This window comes from Pimephales promelas, chromosome 16 (genome assembly GCF_988280905.1).
Source record: "Pimephales promelas chromosome 16, fPimPro1.hap1.1, whole genome shotgun sequence".
In the NCBI taxonomy this organism is placed as follows: domain Eukaryota; kingdom Metazoa; phylum Chordata; class Actinopteri; order Cypriniformes; family Leuciscidae; genus Pimephales; species Pimephales promelas.
In genome coordinates, this window is record NC_142784.1 from 7,735,014 (window position 1) to 7,755,197 (window position 20,184).

At 36.1% G+C, this 20,184-nt stretch overlaps 2 protein-coding genes across 5 annotated transcripts in view; both read left to right on the forward strand.

Moving 5' to 3' along the window:
- Nucleotides 1-13,727, forward strand: part of mre11a (MRE11 homolog A, double strand break repair nuclease) — a 66,658-nt gene extending 52,931 nt beyond the window's left edge. For all 3 annotated transcript variants that reach the window (XM_039654244.2, XM_039654245.2, XM_039654246.2), the window contains exons 13-21: nt 510-613; nt 5,266-5,439; nt 5,678-5,737; nt 5,856-6,051; nt 6,614-6,697; nt 9,732-9,793; nt 12,677-12,744; nt 13,253-13,340; nt 13,420-13,727. In XM_039654244.2, coding sequence (XP_039510178.2) covers nt 510-613; nt 5,266-5,439; nt 5,678-5,737; nt 5,856-6,051; nt 6,614-6,697; nt 9,732-9,793; nt 12,677-12,744; nt 13,253-13,340; nt 13,420-13,464 — 881 coding nt within the window. In that variant the 3' untranslated portion in view covers nt 13,465-13,727. The remainder of the gene's footprint in view (nt 1-509; nt 614-5,265; nt 5,440-5,677; nt 5,738-5,855; nt 6,052-6,613; nt 6,698-9,731; nt 9,794-12,676; nt 12,745-13,252; nt 13,341-13,419) is intronic.
- A 654-nt stretch (nt 13,728-14,381) lies between these two features.
- Nucleotides 14,382-17,634, forward strand: her8.2 (hairy-related 8.2). Of its 2 annotated transcripts, none has more exons than XM_039654248.2 (4): nt 14,382-15,499; nt 15,603-15,698; nt 15,847-15,922; nt 16,824-17,634. In XM_039654248.2, exons 1-4 carry the CDS (start codon nt 15,434-15,436, stop codon nt 17,165-17,167), a joined length of 582 nt encoding a protein of 193 aa, XP_039510182.2. In that variant the 5' UTR covers nt 14,382-15,433; the 3' UTR covers nt 17,168-17,634. The 2 variants fall into 2 exon arrangements, with proteins under 2 accessions (XP_039510182.2, XP_039510181.2); XM_039654247.2 differs by having other exon boundaries at nt 14,384-15,499; nt 15,844-15,922.
- Nucleotides 17,635-20,184: the final 2,550 nt, after the last annotated feature.

Sequence of the window (20,184 nt, forward strand, 5' to 3'; positions counted from 1 at the left end):
GAATAAGGCATTAGTATGTGGTTTATAAGTACTAATAAAAAGCCAAAATCCTAATAATATGCATGAAAAAAAAACCATGTATATAAACACAGTATATATTGCATATATTGCCTAGCCTTAAGCTGATTAACTGAACAGTTTAATTCTAATTGAGAAGGGCATAATAATACATAATTGTTAAGTGTTCAAGCCTAGTGTTCGAGCCAAAGCCAAGATGTATACACTTCTGAGATAAATTTATAGTGCCTTTGTGTCCTTTTTGCTGCATTAGTTGTAATTGCATGGAAAATGCAAACAATACAAGAACATTTCTTAAACTGTTTGATAGAAGTCAGTCATATTGGTTTGGAAGGACATTAGAGAGAGTAAATTATGACAGTTTCACTTTTTCTAGTGATGCTACTGCCCATCATTGCTCGTGGCTTAGTTGAAAATCTTGCATGATTGCACATGCACAGGAAAAACATCTATTTAGTATTTCAATTTGAATCATGCTGTGTGTTCTGCAGAAGAAAGTTTGGATTTTGGAGCACTCCTCTCTCGTCCCAATTCTGAGATCTTACAACTGAGAGTAGAAGATCTTGTCAAGGAATACTTCCAGACAGCTGAGAAGGTTTGTAGTTTGTCTGTGTGTGTTAAAGATACAGATAAATCTTCAGTCGCCTCCTAACCTTCAACAGAATTGTCATGCTTAAGTAATGGAGCTCTTTTGAAAGGTTCTCATCACTTTCTTTGAAATTCTTATTCAACTGGCTCTATTGCTTTATGACAAAACCCCTTTCAAGGAAAGTCTATTTACTCAGCAGCCATATGGACAGCATTTATATAGCGCTTTCACAGACCCAATGGCCACCAAAGCACTTTACATTTTGCCTCACATTCACCCATTCTCTCACTCATTCATACACCGACGGCGATATCAGCCATGCAAGGCGCCATCCAGCTCGTCAGGAGCAGCTAGGGCTAGGTGTCTTGCTCACGGACACATCAACACTAGGTCAGAAGTTTAATACTAAAAAAAGAATGGCATAATAACACATAATTGTTAAGTGTTCAAGCCTAGTGTTCAAGCCAAAGCCAAGTTGTATACACTTCTGAGAAAATTTATATTGCCTTTGTGTCCTTTTTGCCCCATTTGTTGTAATTGCCAAACACTGCCAAATGTTTGCCATAATTGTCAAACATTGAACCAAACATTTTTTTTCAAAGATCAACAGCGTCATTTGTCTGTGGTCTGCCACTAAAAAATGGTGTGTTGTGGTTCCGGTACACCAGCCATGTCAATGAAACAAACAAATGAAAATTTGCTTAGTAATGTATAACTTAATTCGCACCTAAATCTTTGTAGAACTTCATAAAAGAACAGAAAAGATACTTCAGCCAATGAGCCGCCAGCAGGGGCCGACTCAACCTCCACGGACAGTTATTAATATTTTATCAGACAATAACTACTCAAGATTTTGCTTTAGTATAATTTTCGGGACAATTAGGGCCGGATTCGGAACAGCAGCTTTCCGAATTTTTCGAGATTTCTGGTCACCCTATGTGGTGGCGTCTGGTCACCCTATGTGGTGAACGACTTTAGATTTTTTGAAGTCGACTGTTATGACATCAAAGTCGAGTCGACTTCGACTAGTCGCTGACGACGTCATTCATAAAAACACGAGATGTGACTGCTTTGCAACATGCCACAATATGCAATTAATTAACAGAAAATTATACAGATGCTGACAGCTCATAATGGGGCCGTTTACACCTGGACACTTCATGCGTTTTGATCTGATTTATCAAAACGATTCCATTTACACCTGGTCGCATAAACAGGGCTCCAGACTAACTTTTTTCACCTCCGTCCTGAAACCGTCCTGAATAACAATTTGAACCGTCCTAAAGTAAATGTCATCCGTCCCAAAATAAAAGTTGTTAAGTCGCATAATAAAAACAACATTAAAGTGTTTATGATATATATTATTAAATTTATTTAGCTTCATTCAAAGTAGTTATCTGTAAATAGATAAAACAGATTTAATAAAAAATGTATCCATTAACCTGTTAATATGAATGATTTTAAAGTTTGAACATGCAATACAGATACAGATTTAACTACTGTGACTTAAATATCTTAAAATTAAATAAAACCACTTTTCCTACAGTAGAACAGTCTGCTTTTCAATTAATGATATTTGCATTCTTTTTCGCTACTTTCCTACATCATTCTTTATTTTTTCAAGCAGCAGACATTTATTTGTATGAATTAAGTATAGAACATTTTACAAGATGTAAACAACACTGGTCCAGAAACACTTCCTGTTTCAGTTTGTAACTGTTTTCTTTATTTCACATGTAAGAAAACATCTTAAAGATGTTTGTTTAACTTTTTGATTCAGTTTTATATGTTCTGTTAGTTGGATTTTATCCCAGCTTGTACAGTATGTAGTGTTAAAAAACTGAAACCGGAAGTGCTTCTGGACCAGTGTTGTTTACATCTTGCAAAATGGTCTATAATGAATCCTTATTAAAGCTTTTAACGAGCAGTGAATGCTTTTTTCTTTTGTTGCTTGAATATTAAGGACAGACTGCATTACTGTCACTTTAAGACATCGGATCATATTGTCCAGTGACATGCGGATACAAATGCACTGAACATCCGATACACTGACTCACAACTGTTTAAAAGACAATGGTTAAAAGACGTAACCGCCATAGTTTACATGAATACTCTCCAAAAACGGACATTTAGACAATGTTGTGTGTTATTTTGTCCATTCAAATGAAAGAGAGCTCAATTCAGTACTCTGTATAGGTGTCTATGGCTGCAAGCTTCGGTTGTGTGTATGCGCACAGAAAACCGCACCGAATATAGCTTTTTTTTGCGTCGTCACTCTTATTCAGATCTTTTAGTGTGCTTTACTCATTCTCCCAGACGTTTACATTTTTTAACGTTTTATGAGACATGCAGTGCATTCCAAGTTTGCCAACTCGCGTGCCACTGCAGATCAGCACGTTACAGTAGGCTTCAAATGTGCGCATCTACCACAAACGCAGGACATCAGTTCTAACTGGATCTCTACCCAAATAGTCACTATCTAACATTATTTTGTCTAGTTTTTATTCATTGAATATCCGTTGTTTAACCAGCGCAACATATTTGCGATGCCATATGTACCGTGGAACGAGTCTCCGCGAGTAGCCAGCCAGTGATAGTAACTTATAGTAATGAAGACGCGCTCTGTTTGTAGTCAGCGCTTAGTTGGTTAATTTTGGCATTTGGCACATGTTAGCCTAATAGGCTAGTAATAAATGAACACGCATACAAAAATATCTTTCGTCCTGTAGATCCTGGAGAATATTTCTGTTCGTCCTAAGCACATTTTCTATCGTCCCCAGGAGATAGGACGCCGTTAGTCTCGAGCCCTGGCATAAATATGTTTTGTTATGTATCTTCAAAACAACGCGCTATATGCTGATTTAACGGAGTTCACATCACTGAAAGCAACAGTAATGAGCTGCATTTTATTGATCATCAGTTAATTAGCAAAATCTAAAAATCTAAATCAAAGACTGCAATTAGAGAGTCAGCACTGGTAAGATCATTTTGTTTCTTCACTTTTAACTGAGATGATTGTGTTTTAAGCGTCTGTGACTTACATTCACTTTGATTCACGATAGTTTGCACGTTGGCTTTATGAATAGATGCTCAGCTGCGGTGATGCGTGTTGTCATAGCTTCGTCATATAATTAATACATAGGCTAGCACGCTCTCACACGTTTTTTTCAGCATTTTCGGGATTCCAATTCGGGATTCTGGGAAGTCCAATTTACATATTCTGTTTCAAATTTAAAATCAATCTCGAATGCGTTTCGGAGGGCATTTAGCCCTTTTCACGATCGGTTAGCAATCAGATCACAGAAACACATGAAGAGGCCAGATGTAGCTAAACAGCCCGCTGTTATTTAGGATGAAAAGAAAAAAAATTGCGGGTGAATTAGAGATGCATTAATAGGCTATGTTTAAATAAATATATGAAAAAAATAATGTTCGATCATTTTAAAAGAGAAACTCTCATTTCCCGGTAAAAACAGTGAGCGTGCATCATGCTTTTACTTTCGTTTTCAACAATATAGTGCCAAGTTAGTAAAGTATTTCCATACACTTTGTTTGGCCTACCAATGCTGCTTTCTTGCTGCAATGACCCTCTGGGCTCTTCATCTGTTGTCGTCTGCAACGCGGCCATATATTATCAAAATTAGCGCAATCATATTGTGTCACATGATCAACGCGACTAATCGACGTCAAGCTTAAAGCGTCACGACATTGCATTAAGGTCGACTAATCGACTAGTCGGTACAACCCCTAGTGACCACTTTCTAGTCCATCAACAAGATCGCCAGGTTAGTATCACTGTTGCATCCAGTGCTGCTTTTTAGCTCGCACCAACAAGTGAAAAGCCCCATCCATGGAAAAGCCTGACCAAGTGGGACACTTGTCTGGTTCCTCATACGGTCAGATTATCTTTTCCTTTTCTTTGCTTTTTCCGTCGAGTTTCACGCCCGAAATGCACGCTATGAGTTTGTTTACCACTGAAATTACTTTGAAGCTGTTATATTAAGGTACAATTATTGCATAGTGTGCAAAGGTTTTATATAACCATGTCATTACAATTGGAAGTGGCGGTGTAAACCTTTGAAATTCCAATTGATAGGAAAATATTAGTAATTTAAACAATCGATCAATTGTCTTCTCTAGGTAAGACTTTTTTGCTCATCACTCATCATGCAGGGAGGAAAGCATCAAACCAAGGAAACCGTAACATTCATTGTGGAAAAGTAATGTTCATGTAAACAATATGTTCAGAATCATCAATCAGAACATTTCTTTCAGAGTAAAAAAAAAAAGTGCCTATGTAAATGTTATCTACTTTGAACACAGAATGACACTGCTAAATATGTTACCCTACCCCCTATAGACCATTTCACAAGATGTAAACAACACTGGTCCAGAAGCACTTCCTGTTTCAGTTTGTAACTGTTTTCTTTATTTCACATGTAAAGAAAACATCTTAAAGATGTTTGTTTAAATTTTTGATCCAGTTTTAAATGTTCTGTTGGTTGTATTTTATCCCAGCTTTTATGTAGTGTTAAAAAACTGAAACAGGAAGTGCTTCTGGACCAGTGTTGTTTACATCTTGAGAAATGGTCTATATCCTGAAACCAGCTGTTTAATAATATTTCAGTGTGTAATGGTGTGTGTTTCTGTACATGTAGAACGTGCAGTTGTCTCTGTTGACGGAGCAAGGCATGGGAAAGGCAGTGCAGGAGTTTGTGGATAAGGAGGAGAGAGATGCTATTGAAGAACTCATAAACTACCAGCTGGAGAAAACCCAGCGCTTCCTCAGAGAACGACGGGTGGAAGCCACAGAGGAGAAGATTGATGAGGAGGTAAGAGGAAGAGCACCTCAGCTGAACAAGGCAATAAACCAATTTCACAATGGTTGCAAGGTGGCCGGTTTAGTTCTTTACCAGCATATGAGCAGCGACTGTTGGTTTCTGAGAAAATGTGTTTTTACAGATAAAAAACCTCCATCATTCCCTTAGAGAACAATGTACCACTTACCAAGTGAAACGCAGTGATTATAGATTCACATAATCTGTCATGTTTATCTGCATGTGTCAATAGATTCGACAGTTTCGAGAATCAAAGAGAAACACAGCAGAAGAGGATGAGGAAGTTCAAGAGGTCACTTGTCTCTTTTGCTCACTATACATGTCATTCATTCATTTTCATGTTCATCACTCACTGGCATACATTCAAAAAAGTAAATTACCCCATCAATTTGCCATTCATTCTGTTTCAGGCTATAATCCGTGCAAAAGCTAATAGAGATCGCAGTGAAACTTTGAGAGGTGATGACCTCAACCTATCAGATGAGCTAGCTGACATTGCTATGGAGTCTGATGAAGAGTCTGTATCTGCTCCTCCGGTCCGTGGAAGGGGGCGCAGCTCCAGAGGACGAGGAGATCCTAGCACTAGCAAAAGAGGAAGAGGGAGAGGTATCTACATAAACATATTCGCAGAGACCGAACAATTTCTTTACTGAATACAGGCGAAACTCGAAAATTAGATGATTATGGCTTACAGCTTATGAAAACCTTTTCACAATTTTGGGGTTTCATAAGCTGTAAGCCATAATCATCCAAATTATAACAAATAAATGAGTCTATATAATATATTAAGTTCACCTTATAAGTTGAATTACTGAAATAAATGAACTTTTGCACAATTTTCAAATTTTTCGAGTTTCATCTTTATATAAATCAAAAAACCTAAATTGTGAAGAGATCCTTTTGAGCCAAATATTTTGTAACTGAAATGTTTTGGTATTCCAATCATTTCAAACCTTAATTCTTTTGCGTGAACTGCTATTTAAATCTGGTTCAAATTTTTGGCTCAAATGTATTGTTTTTCACAGTTAACACAGCCTGTGGTTATGGACATAAATTAATAACATATGTCTTTGAAACCAAAAATCATGTTGAATTGCACTCATTATACTATTTGTAATATTTAATGCACAAAACAAATTTGTTTTAAAAATTCAATAATTCTGTCCAGGTGCTGCCTCAAAGGCAGGGCGGGGGGGACGAGGGCAAAAAGGATCTCTCTCAAGTCCCCTAAAAACCAAGTCAATAATGGATGGTAAGATACAATCTCTTGATACACCTGATACTTAAACACACACAAGCAAGTGGTGTTGAAGTTCAAACCAATTGTGCATTAAAGGATGCAAGTAACTCTTTCTGCACTTCAGCCGGTGCACTTAAAATCACAAACATTGTTTATATGTCTATGTGGTGTTTTAAATATGCTTTAAGACAAACCATGTGCAAATTCATAAGTAGGGATGGGAATCGAAAAACGGTTCTGGGCGATATATATCGTTACCGCGATAGAAAACGTCAGTCGTAACAGATTTTTTTATTCCGTTTATGCCGCAAAATAGGGGTGGGCGATATGACCAAAATTGTGTTTCACGATATGACTAATTTTATTTCACGGTAACGATATATTTCACGATATAGTTATTTATATAGTTATCCTCAAAAAAAAAATAAAAATAAATAAAAATCGACAAAAAGGGCTTTGTATAATAAATACACCCAAATACTTTAGAAATGAAAAGTATGTCACCTTGTTTTATTTTTATTTTATTTGGTAAATTATTTATTTGGTAAACTATTTTTATATCAAAATATATTTAACAAAAAACACTCAAACTTTTAGATGAACTTCCCACAACAGATTGATATTAAATACAACTCATAGGTGCATTTCAACTTTAAATAATTTTTCAATCTCATGCATTGCTTTACTTCATCAATCAGTTTATTATATAATTATAATAGATATAATATAATTATAATATTTTTTTACCACATGTGCTTATTATACTGCGTTTTTAACGGAGAAGGGTATTCCTGCACAACCGGACTCTGCACACACTGTTGTTTTAACGGGCTTGTTTTTGTTATATTCTTTTTGTTATATCTGGCAACCCGTCAGTTCAGAAGTGACAAGAAGGAGAGCAGCAATATGAAAACCAAACCGCAGCTACTGTTAGTGTTGACTAAGTAGTTTAAATTATACACAACTTATAACAGTGCGTCGAACACCGCGCGCTCCCTCTCAGTGGTTGTGCTTTTACATCAACAAAATGCGGTTGATTAATTTGAGAGTGAAGTTGTAATCACGGATCGAATCAAAGGGAGATTTTATCATTGCTGATAAAGATGCAGATTTTATATTGCTGCTCTCCTTCTTGTCACTTCCGAACTGACGGGTTGCCAGATATAACAAAAAGAGCAAAACAAGCCCGTTAAAACAACAGTGTGTGCAGTCTCCGGTTGTGCAGGAATACCCTTCTCCGTTAAAAACACAGTATAATAAGCACATGTGGTAAAAAATATTATAATTATATATATAATAATTATATTATATATTTTATAATTATATTATAAACTGATTGATGAAGTAAAGCAATGCATGAGATTGAAAAATTATTTAAAGTTGAAATGCACCTATGAGTTGTATTTAATATCAATCTGTTGTGGGAAGTTCATCTAAAAGTTTGAGTGTTTTTTGTTTACTATATTTTGATATAAAAATAGTTTACCAAATAAATAATTTACCAAATAAAATAAAAATAAAACAAGGAAGGTGACATACTTTTCATTTCTTAAGTATTTTGGTTTATTTATTATACAAAGCCCTTTTTGTCTTTTTTTTTGTTTTTTGTTTTTTTTGAGGATAACTATATAAATAACTATATCGTGAAATATATCGTTACCGTGAAATAAAATGATTCATATCGTGAAACACAATTTTGGTCATATCGCCCACCCCTATTTTCTGTGATGACACACATCTTGTGGGATGTCCCAACCGCCGGGATAATCACACAACGCGCACAGGTCCGATAATGATACTGTTCTGCTTCAAGTTAAATTGTCACTCGAATTGTTTTGTATAGTTGGTTTAGTTCTGGCGCCCCCCTGTGGTAGCTGTCTAGAAATATAAGTGACCACATTTCATGCAGTCAGCTTCTCTTCAATCTTTCGAAGCCATCCTTTGTTTTGTGTTTGTAAAAGCATCATCTGTAAGTTAATTCTTCATTGCATAATGTTTAATGATATATATTTGCGATAAGTTTATTTGGAGCTTTGACTTAATGTTATTTTTGTGATAGCCTTTAGCTATTAGCCTAGCCTTCCTTTGACATAGCATATAATGTGTTGATTCCGTTCTACTTTCATGTGATAACGTCACTATATGAATCAATATCCATCTTTGTTGCTATTTTCTTTGTTACCTGATAATTCCATAAGTGAATTGATGACACTGATTTAATTTGTCATGTCGTCAGATAAGAGTTTCAGTCATTGTATTATTGTTCTGATTATTGTTTATTTGCTATTATTTACAGTTTTACTCCTAATTCATAATGTACCTGGCATCTTATTAAACGGCAAAGACTAAGATGAATCCTGACTCATCTGTACTTTATGGATGGAGTTTGGCTGGCTGTTAAATTGCATCTGTACATGCAAGGAGAACAGTACAGATACGTTCAATCAATTTGCGAACTAATGACTCATTTGAACTGATTTGTTTTAGTGAATGGTTAAAACAGCTGAACTGATCTTCCAACACTGAACTCATGGGACGTTTAATCGGTGTATGATTAATCGTAACACTTTTCAGTAAGGTTCCATTTATTATTTAAATTACATCAAAAGTACAGTTTGCTTAGTCAAGTGTAAGGTTTAAAACAAATAAAACCAATTGTTCTCCCCCCAAAAAAAGCATAGGCCTATGACTACTTTTTCCCACACAGTGGGAATCGATAAGAGAATCGTTAAAGAATCGGATCGATAAGCAGAATCGTTAGTGGCATTGATATGAATAGAGATGGGAATTGATAAGATTTTATCAATAAGTCAACATCATCGCTGAGTATTTTCTCCTTAAAACTGTAGTGAACCAAAGACAGTCTCAAAAACGCTGTTGTGGTTCCCATTACTCAAACTTTCAATCATTTTGTTTCTTATGTTCTCTGTTTCATTTCGGTGTTTGCTTGGAGGTTTATTTGAAATGGTGTGAAGATGTCTGTTCGGTGTTCCCTTTAAATGGCAGCCTCAGGTGTTTTATTTGTTGTGTTCTGTCCTCTTTACAGCATTCCAGGCTTCAACTCAGAGGACCTCTCGTGGAAACACATCAAAGTTGGATGCCGATGAGGTATACGCACAAATATCTGCATGTCTTTAACTGTTAAAAACTAACAGGGTTCCTGCGGATCCTTAAGTCTTAAAAAGTCTTAAATTAGATTTTTAAAATTTAAGGCCATAAAAAGTCTTATTTTTACATTTTACAAGTCTTAAGTCTTACATTTTAGATGACACTTCGACTTAGTCATACCTAAATGTTTTCCAAATTAAAACCATCTAATTTGCGTTCGTATTATTTTTTATTGGCCTATGCTTTGTGTATTTGCTTGTTCACGTGACAATTTGCGTCACATTCGGGGCAGAATTCACCTTTGGCTAAGCCCCGCCCCCCTTAGTTACTGTTGCTACATCCGTCAAACTTCATCTGCGCTCTGCATGGCTTATGCTGTGACAGCTCTTCCTGCTGAAATGTTATCAAACTTTTATAAAGCAGCAAATAAAGTAGAAGTAGGCAAAGGGGCTGCAATATGCGTTCAAAGGCTATATTCAAGACATACAGGTGAAACGCAAGAAACAACAAGGCATCCAAAATAGAGGCAAAACCATAACGTTACCGGTCACAGTCAAAAAATTAACCACCGCATTTCCTACTAATCGAGACGGAGGCTGGGACTAACAATATCAGGGAGCAACACTGTTCATGCAAAGCTGGGTAAGTCTCACTTCTATAATCGTTATTACAAAGCAAACGGACTACACGAGCACTGTATAACGTTGTATTTATTAGCAGTGTGTGCTAGCGTATCAACAACCGGTATGAGAACCGAAATCATAACCTAAAACATTATAAAACGGTCTAACTAGTAGGGCTGGGTATTGAGACAAATTTCACAATTCGATTCGATTACGATTCGATTCAATATCGATTATTTTGGATATCAGTTACAATAAATGGCAATTTTTCTCAAGGGTAACAAATCTCTTAACTAATGCTGTAAACTATAGTTGTAGCCTATAGGCTTCATTAGCCTAATATGAAAGTAATAATGAACTGTTTTGTAGCTATACAAACACTTAAATTACACTTTTATTTATTTTTAAAATAAGAAGATTATATGAAATATAAACATTTTAAATGGTGGCTGTCATAAAAACTTGCCAGATTTATTCAAATATGCATTAAATATTGAAAGATTATAATGCATATGTAATATGGTGCATATATTTAGCAAAATGCTCCTCACTGGAGTTATTTTTTTCTAGCTGACTAACGAGTTTATGTGGGTTTTCTGAGGTGAATATGACAATACATGACATTGATTACAAGCTGTTTAACTGACGTCTTTCCACGGTTGAAACGGTTTATAAATTAGAAATCATTTCCTATTTAAATATTGAATATTGATAAAAAAAATAAACTTATAGCTTGTTTATGCAATTGTAAATGGAGTGTAAATATTAATGCCACTTCTGATTCTGCTTTTGTGTCACCTCTGCACTGCAAAGATGGATTTTGATTGAATGATTTAATTTGACCGCTAACAGTGGTACTGTATAATTATTGTGTAATTAAGTATTATTGTATAAATAAGTATAATTACTGAATAATTTAATTTAAATGTTAGTATTTAACATAAAATGTGATGCATAACTAAATAAGTTTAGAAAAAAATCTCCATAAATAGGTGAAAATGCCCCTGGAAATCAATTTAAGGTGTCAAACATTGCACATCAATTAATAATTTCTGTTACTGCTGTGAACTGACCACTGCATAGAATATGAAAAATAAGAATATCTCCGTGAGTCTGCTGTCAACAAAAGGCCTAAACCAGCCATGCACCTGCACAAAAACACAATCAGTGAAATATCATCTAATTATTATCAACAAAATGTTGAAAATATCAAGATATATTTTGTCAATATTGCACAAAATTAATATTATGGTATTAATTCTGATTTCTTCAGGTCTTAAACAGGTCTTAAAAAGCCTTAAATTTTACTTTAAAAGTGTGCAGGAACCCTGAACTAAATGATCAGTCTCTTAACCCTTTTATCAGTACACACAATGATGACAAAGAAAAAGATATACTTTTTTGACAAGTACAAAAACATGAAGTTGAACATTAGCAGTCTCTCTCAGAAACAATAATTTGGGCTCTTACCCTCGTTTGTCCAGAGTGTATTTTCTCACAATTTCTGTTTCTGATTCAGTTTATTATTACTTTGCTTAACCCAGTCCAAATTAATTACATTTTTAAGGTTTGAAAATAAATTAAAATAAAAATATCAGTGAAGCTTTTAAGTGTATGACATTAAAGGTTGAGCCCACAGCAAATTGACCTCATTATGCATGCAGCCACCGAGAGCATTACAATAGCCTCTAGCCTTGATGTCAGCAAACTAACTCCGCTGGATTTTGTCATTGAGAGCATATGTCATAATTTAGATATATTTTCACAATGGAAAAAATATGGTTTTACAGTTTGGTTACCAACATTCTTCGAAACATATTTTTTGTTGTATTTTGCTTGCATTATTTATTTGTTTATTTATTAAGCACCTTTCAGACTACACAGTAATTCCAAATTGCTGTACATTTCAAACAACATAAACGAAAAAAAAATTAAATCAAATTAAAAAAGACAACAGGACAATCTATAAAACGCCCATTAAAATCTGTTGTCCTGTAGAAAAAAAAGTCAACAATAAAATCCAATGCGACCTCACTCAGAAATAAATATGCAATTATAAATATTTTCATAAAATAGTTTTCTGCAAGAGAGTGTTGCTGTATAAAGCTACAGGGACCTGTTTCTGTTCAGGGGTTTTTTACAAGAGAAAAGAGTGCATATATCTTCATAGGATTCAGGATGGGAAAGTGCTGTTCTGCAACATGTAATTCCATTTTTTTTAATTATTATTATTATTCTTTTTTTTCTTCACTGTGATCAGATCACCATAGAGGACAGTGACTCGGATGATAATGTTTCATTTCTAAAAAGTTCCAGGACAAAACAAAAGTAAGTGGTTTACATATTTACATTTGCTTTGCTCTTTAGTCTTGATCTATCAGGTCATTCAGGTTAACTGGCATAGACTTCTAATGGCTTCTAATGAAGAAGTTTTCCAAAGTATCCAAAGAAATAAATGTTTAATAATAAATGAGTTAATAAATGGGTTTGGCTCATCAGTCAATTATTTGTATGACTAAAAACTGTCAAGGATTGAAAACTGCTTTGAAATCAAGCTAACTGGCAATAGAAAAAAAACTGTAAACTGTTATCTTCCCTTAAACGCTTTTATTTAAAGTGTTTGTTAAAGAAACATTTAATCCTAAAACTAATAATTAAAAGGAACAAAAGCAACGGAATTTAAACCAGACCAAATATTTTAACAGCATAAGTTATTCACACATAGGTGTCCTGGATTGAGTTAAGAAGAGAAACCCTAAGACTGACAAGCTGTTAACCGTTTTAGAAAAGTAAGAAAACATCTAACCCATATCTTCCCTCTTTGCTTAACCAATAGGCTGCCTTCATTAAGCTCCAGTAAGAGAGGTTCCCAAAGCCAGAGCCAGTCTTTTAAAGGAATATGCTTTGATGATGACGACGATGAGGTAGTGTTAATGTGCAATGATTTTTGTGTTGGATTTGTTCACAAAATGATCTTTACGTTTGTTTTTTTTCTCCTCTCAGGATGAGTTTGATCCATTCAAGGGTTCACGACGGCAGCGCAAATGAGGAAATATTTCCAGCTGCTTGTATAGTCCTAATTAGTCCTAATTTTGTTTCCCTCAATGTTTCCACAGTTTTTGCAGTCAAACTAGTTCGTTCAAGGTTTACAAGGTTTATTTTAAAAACATTGTTAAATTTTAAATGTTGAACACTGCTGTCTTTTCTACTGGTTTATTATTGTTGTCCCAAGGCTTGGACATGCATCAATGTGTGTATCAAAGGAAAAGTCTGTTCATCTCTGTTCCATGTTATAAAAACCATAAACATGTCATTCTTCTTCTTATGTGTACATTAGGAAAATAATTATTGCTACTAGGCAGAATATTCTTGTTGCTGCCTACAAACCGCCAAACAGGGCCAGTCATATTAATTTGTCGTTTTATCTCAACAAATATATTTTACAGAAAATTACTGCTACAGCAATCAACCCAAAACTCGTACAGTCTAAAGGTCCACAGTGTGTATTTTGGTTAAAAGTACTGCAAATATTGCAATGACACCACCTCTGACTTTCAGATAGGTTCATGTTTTTATAATAACCTTGGGAGTTGACAAATGGATAATCTAATCTAGTTTTAAACCCAAAGCTTTAACAGTGGTTCTACACCTTCATTTGAGTCCAGCTGTGTTTGATTATACTAATTGGACTTGATTAGGAAAGCCACACACTTGTCTATATAAGACATTACAGCTCACAGTGCATGTCAGAGCAAATGAGAATCATGAGGTCAAAGGAACTGGCTGAAGAGCTCAGAGACAGAATTGACCTTTTACACAGCTGCACTACTTCCTGAACTTAAGCCAGCTCATTGCTTCCTGTCTGCCATTATTGGCCAAACTGGATTAATTCAGGTTTGTCTGATTATTGTTGCTGTGACTACTGATCTCAGGCACACCTGGATTAATCAATTTGTCCAATTATGACAGACAGGAAACAAGGAGCTGGCTTAAGTTCAGGAAGTAGTGCAGCTGTGCATAAAGCCAATTGCGACTCGAGTGTGTATCAAAATTTCAGAAAAAATACGAATAGTGTGATACAAACTCGCAACTGAGAGAAGAAAAATGTCAAATTGTGAGATAAAAAGTCCCAAAGTCCCCAGCTTCCATACATGCGTGCTGCTCGAGAACGCTGTGCACCTGCCTGCAGCTCTGCGCTGAACCCTCTCCTCCTCCTCGCAGCGGGTCACTCTCATTAGCTGTGGATCAATGAGTGGTTTTGTCCGCTGGAGTTTCCCACGTCCGTGTGCTCTGCTGGCAGTCGCGTGGCTCTAGTCAAACAGATCAGAGACTAATTCACAAACATCTGCCTGTGGTCGAAAGCCCTCTGACATCTGCTCACATTCACTGCTGGAGGGTGTAGCCATACAACTTATGGCTTATATTCTAGGCTGCTCATTTCTGATATATAGCCTATTAATGCATGTCTCGTGTTTTATAAAGTGTAATTTTATACTTTTTTGTTTGTCAAACAATGCCTATTTATCTGTCATTAATTTCAGCCATATTACTGGGGTCCCGCCTGCTGGCTCTGTGTACCTCTGGGATTGGATTTGGTTTCGTTTGGCTCCGTTAAGGACAGGGCATGAATACGCTCTGGGTCTCAGGTGTTTGACTGTAACCGAACACACATCCTGGGAATGCCGAGGCACCTTGGATTTTCATGTGACACACAAAACGTGTTGTTTCTGTGTAGAACGCCTCTAGGCTGGACATCTGTTGTTTGCTTTGAGTGGGTCTATGTGTGTGTGTGTGTGTGTTTGGGGGCTCATGCATTGAATAGAGGCGGTGACCTGTCATTTGTGAGTGATGGGAGCGAGCGTGTGGGAAAATATCTCAGGCAAAGAGCTTGTGCATTGAGATGCTAATGTCCCTCCTATAAATAAAGGGCATGCGCAGCACGGAGGGCCTTAGAAACACCCAGCACTGAGACAGGAGTGAGTGAGACTCAGTCTTTACTGCACAGAAGCCAGTGGAGATGACTGCAACTAACCTCCAACAGAACGCAGGCCAAAGGCTCATCAGCGCCAAAGAGGAGAGAAAGGTATTATACGAAATAGCCTACAAAATGTTCTTGAGCATATAACCTAACCTAGACTAATCCTTCTTTCCTCTTGTCCTCTGATTTTTGTTGATCTTTTGTTCAGCTACGGAAACCCCTCATTGAGAGAAAGAGAAGGGAAAGAATAAATCTCTGTCTTGATCAGCTGAGAGAGACGGTTGTTGGGGCTTTCAGGCTTGATGTAAGTTAAAAAGCATGTTTTAAAGTTCATTACATTCTTGCATGTTACACATTATAAAGATAAATGTTTCTTTAAACCAGGTCATCTAATGTCAGTGCCACTAGACTCATCATCCACTGCTTTTCTTTTGAAATATATTAAACAGCAGTCTAAGCTAGAGAAGGCTGATATTCTTGAGATGACGGTGAAACATTTGCAGAACATCCAGGGCAACAGAGATTCTGGTAAGTAAATGTCATTTGCAATTTGAAATACTGTATGTTTTGTTTTGCATAAAAATCGAATAGTGAAGTTTCCCAATTCCAGTTGAAACATTCGCCTTTTCTGGATTACTGTCAAGGAAAAGACTTAACCGGGTAGAACACCAAAACCACAAGAACAGTTCGACTGATCCACTGATTTCATTGGTGAAATCCAGGGCCCATATTTATCAAGCTTCTCAAAGTGCCGTAGTCGTAACTGCTGAATTCATGAAATGTACTCCTACTTTCAAACTCAAGTATAAAAGCAAGTTATTAAATTCCCTATTGCTAAGAATCACTGTTACTCTCTCAGTTATTTATGACAACTTGAGAGGCTTGAGATGCACAAAGACTTGCGCAAATCTTTCAGGAGAGGAAGAATGTTCAAACCCATATTTTTACATATGTTTACATATGGACGTAAAAAGAAATGTCTGTGTATAAATTGCATGATAAACACAATAGAGATGCATTTGGGATGTGTTGGTATATCATAACGTGTTCTCTTGAAAATAATTTATTGTCAAATGTGAGTAAACTCCTCCCCATTTAATGTGAATTTATCTGAGAATATTCTTTAATACGGAAATCTATTCAGTGCTTGGTCCATGCCAATGTCGTCATCCAAAATCCTGTTTGTGGCACAATACAGTGTTGTGAATCATCTCTAAGACTGACACATAAGATTGAGTCCTACACTTCACTTAAATGATGACTGAGATGCTTGATGACTGACTTTTAAGCAGAGCTTTGGGCCAAGATTTTTTTACTCTTAAGTCAATTCTTTGCAGTGTTCTTGTGAGTAATTCTAAGAGGCTTGATAAATAAGGGCTCTGATTTACAATTAAAAATGTTTCCCCATAATCTTTCCGTCTTCATTCAGACCCCGTTCTGGATGCAGAGGCCCAACAGAGGTACAGTACTGGGTATATCCAGTGCATGCAAGTAGTTCACAATCTGCTACTGTCCTGCGACTGGATGGACAAAACCCTGGGGTCCCGCCTGCTCAACCACTTGCTTAAATCTCTACCTCGATCGGCCAAGGACCGCCCTCAGCTCCCCAACTCCCCGACAAGTGTCGCTTCTAGTGATGAGCTGGACAGTCCAAAAACCTGCCCTCCTTCTCCGGTCTTGTACGAGAGGGCCGTCCAGTCTCAGGATCAGTGTTCTTCGCCCATGAGAACGAGCCCTCATCTCTCAGTTCTAGAGATGTGGAGGCCCTGGTGAAATATCTGTCATTTTAACAGATGATGTATGTTCATGTAGTGCATATGACTTGGACATTTGTATGTACCTTTTTTGTACTGATGTCGACCAAGAATGTATATGTGTGAAGTATGCTGTCTCAGTTGTGAATTCACACACAGTTTTTGCTGACTGTGTAGAGCCTCCTCTAATATGTATCTTATAGATATGTTTCACTGCACTCGTGTGTGTTTGTGAGGTGGATCTAGTCCAGAATAGCTCCCATTTCAAACCCTCTCGACTTCCTCGCTGAAGTAAAGCTACTGTAGCCTACATTGTAGAAGGCCCCTATTAATAATTTTATTTATTTAACTAACACTATATATTTCAATTATAGAATCCTTTATAAATGAAACATTCTTTGTCTACTAATTCAATGTAGCATTTGAATCCCTATTACTTATGTACAGTTTTTAACAATTATTAATGAAGATGTTGTTTGGAACATATATAGTAAATTCTTTTTTTCTTTTTTTTATACCTGTTCACACAAATATAGTCTTTGTAGATTTCTCATCAAAGGACATTTTTGGTGGAGACTGATGTGTAGTCAGAATGCAAATCAATATTAAACCAATACAAGATTTCTGCAGGCATCTTGAGTAGTGATGTTCATCTCTTCCTCCTGTTCTGTATGAGAGGGCTGTCTAGCCTCAAAATCACTGATCTACTGTCCAATCACCAACACGGCTCTTGTCAAATCTATGAAACAACAGCATCATAAAAAGGCTGTTTATATTTTAATATAGACCATTATTGACATTTAGAGAGCCTGATTTCAAAACATCTTACCAATCATTCTTACCAGTGTCTACACATAGAGCAATGTTATCCTCCACTCCATTATTGAATATTAACCCTTGTGCTGCATTAGATTTTTAACACCGTTGAGTGCATTAAGGACCAAAAATGGCCACATATTAAACATTGCCTAAAATATTATATATTATTATTATTTTCCACTTTTACCAAGTTAAATCTTTTAACCAGCATCAGTCCTCATCATAACTACCAAAAATGTATTCAATTTCAGGATTTTAACCCTTTAATTACCAGTTTTGTTGGCGAAACCATCGATTTGTATAAGAGGAAAAAACACAAAAATTCAATTATTTTCAATAAACTAAATGCAAAGAGAAAACTTTAGATTTGGATTATCACAGTCCCACTTTGCAAAAAATCCCACTTAGCGCGTTAGAGACCAAAAATGGCCACCTATTAAACATTGCCTATTGCCTAAAATAAGGTGCATTTCCACCCATAGGGAATAAATATGTAGTGACGTCATCTGGTGGAATACACTATATAATGCAAATATAATGCTTTTGCGTCAAAATGAAAGGATGTTTGTGCAAAAATCATGTTTCATGTATTACTGACAGCCTCAGATTTAAACAACGTTTTAATGGGTTTCAATGGGCCATTTTTGGTCTTTATGGTGCTGAGTGTTACTATTTGATCTACACAGTGTGTGTTATACATATTTTGCAAAATGGGATCACATTTTTTACATGTATCCAAAAAGTCACAATTTTGCCAAATTTCATACCATTTGCATTAAAACAGCCAAAATGGTCAAAGAAATTAAACTGCAAAAGACCAAAAATGTCCCTAATGCAGCATAAGGGTTAAGACATACTTGGATTTCATCAACACTGCCAAAAGATGAAAGTGTCTTTTCACTTGTTTGAGTGCATGGTTACCTGTCCTATAATGTATTTCAAATAAGACAAACCAATAACAAGTAGTGTAAATATCTCTCCAATTCCATAAAGTTTTTTTTATATTTGGTTTGGTACTATTTTCATCAAAACTCTTAGTACAAAATCCAAACTGATCACACTTGTAATACAGCAAGTCATTCTTTTAAAACCTGGATCTCATGCTTCAATACAGTTATACACATTTTCAGTCCACATATTCATTGTTTCAAAGACAAGATGTTTGCATTTGTAATGAGAATATTTGGTTTAATCACCAAAACACTGACAACAGTGTGATCCTTTTTTAATTTAGTACTTTTAACAATCGGTTTATCATATCCCCAGATTGTATGTGAAGTTCCAGCTCAAAATATCACACGGGTCATTTTTTTATAGCATGTTAAGTTTGCCAATTTTGGGGGGTAAGGAAAAACGTGCCATTTTTGTTTGTCCCTTTAAACTTAAATGGGTTGGTGCTACTAGCCCCTGTTTAGGAAGACCGTAGCTTCAAGAACTTGTGCTCTCACACACTAAAAATATCAGTAAGCTGTGTTCATCCTTACATGTTCAAACCAGAGTTGGACTCAAGAAGAAGTGACAAGATGCTTAATTGATGAATTTATGTAGATGATGCAGATTGAAGTTATCTTCAAGTCATCCATTATCAGGTTCCGTCATGATAATCTATCGTTGTACAGAGGCTCGTGAAGGAATTGTTGTCAGATGCCTACAGAGCCAGGGAATATGGAGATAGAACAGGTGTGCACTAGTTTAGTTTAATTAAACTTTTATGACATGCTGTTGCATTTGTGTTACGTACTGGCTACGTGAGGTGAAAACAAGGATGCGACAGCTTGAGCAGTCTCCCAAAACCGATTTTGAGATTCACATTCGAGAGGGTGACATACCAATATAAAGCCCTTCCATTCGGACTCTCTCTTGTTCCTTACATTTAAAGGGGACATATCATGCAAAATCAACTTTTTTAGCCCTTAAATGCATTTCATTGGATACTTGGAGTGTTTATAAGTACAGAAAAGATGAAATTATTCTCTTCAGGTGCTTCGTTTATATCTTTATATTCTGTTTTGGTCATATTTTTCATCCTATTCAGATATTTCTGTTCTCTATATGACGTTTTTTGAACAAATACGTCACAGTATTTGCAGCGGAACTGACAAATAAGGACAATGACTACCGGTTCGAGCAATCCGCCATTGTTATTTCTCGCTCCGATTTTGTAGTCCAAGCTCAAGGATGCCGAAGTTACGGGAGGGCAAGTCAAAATGTTCGGTT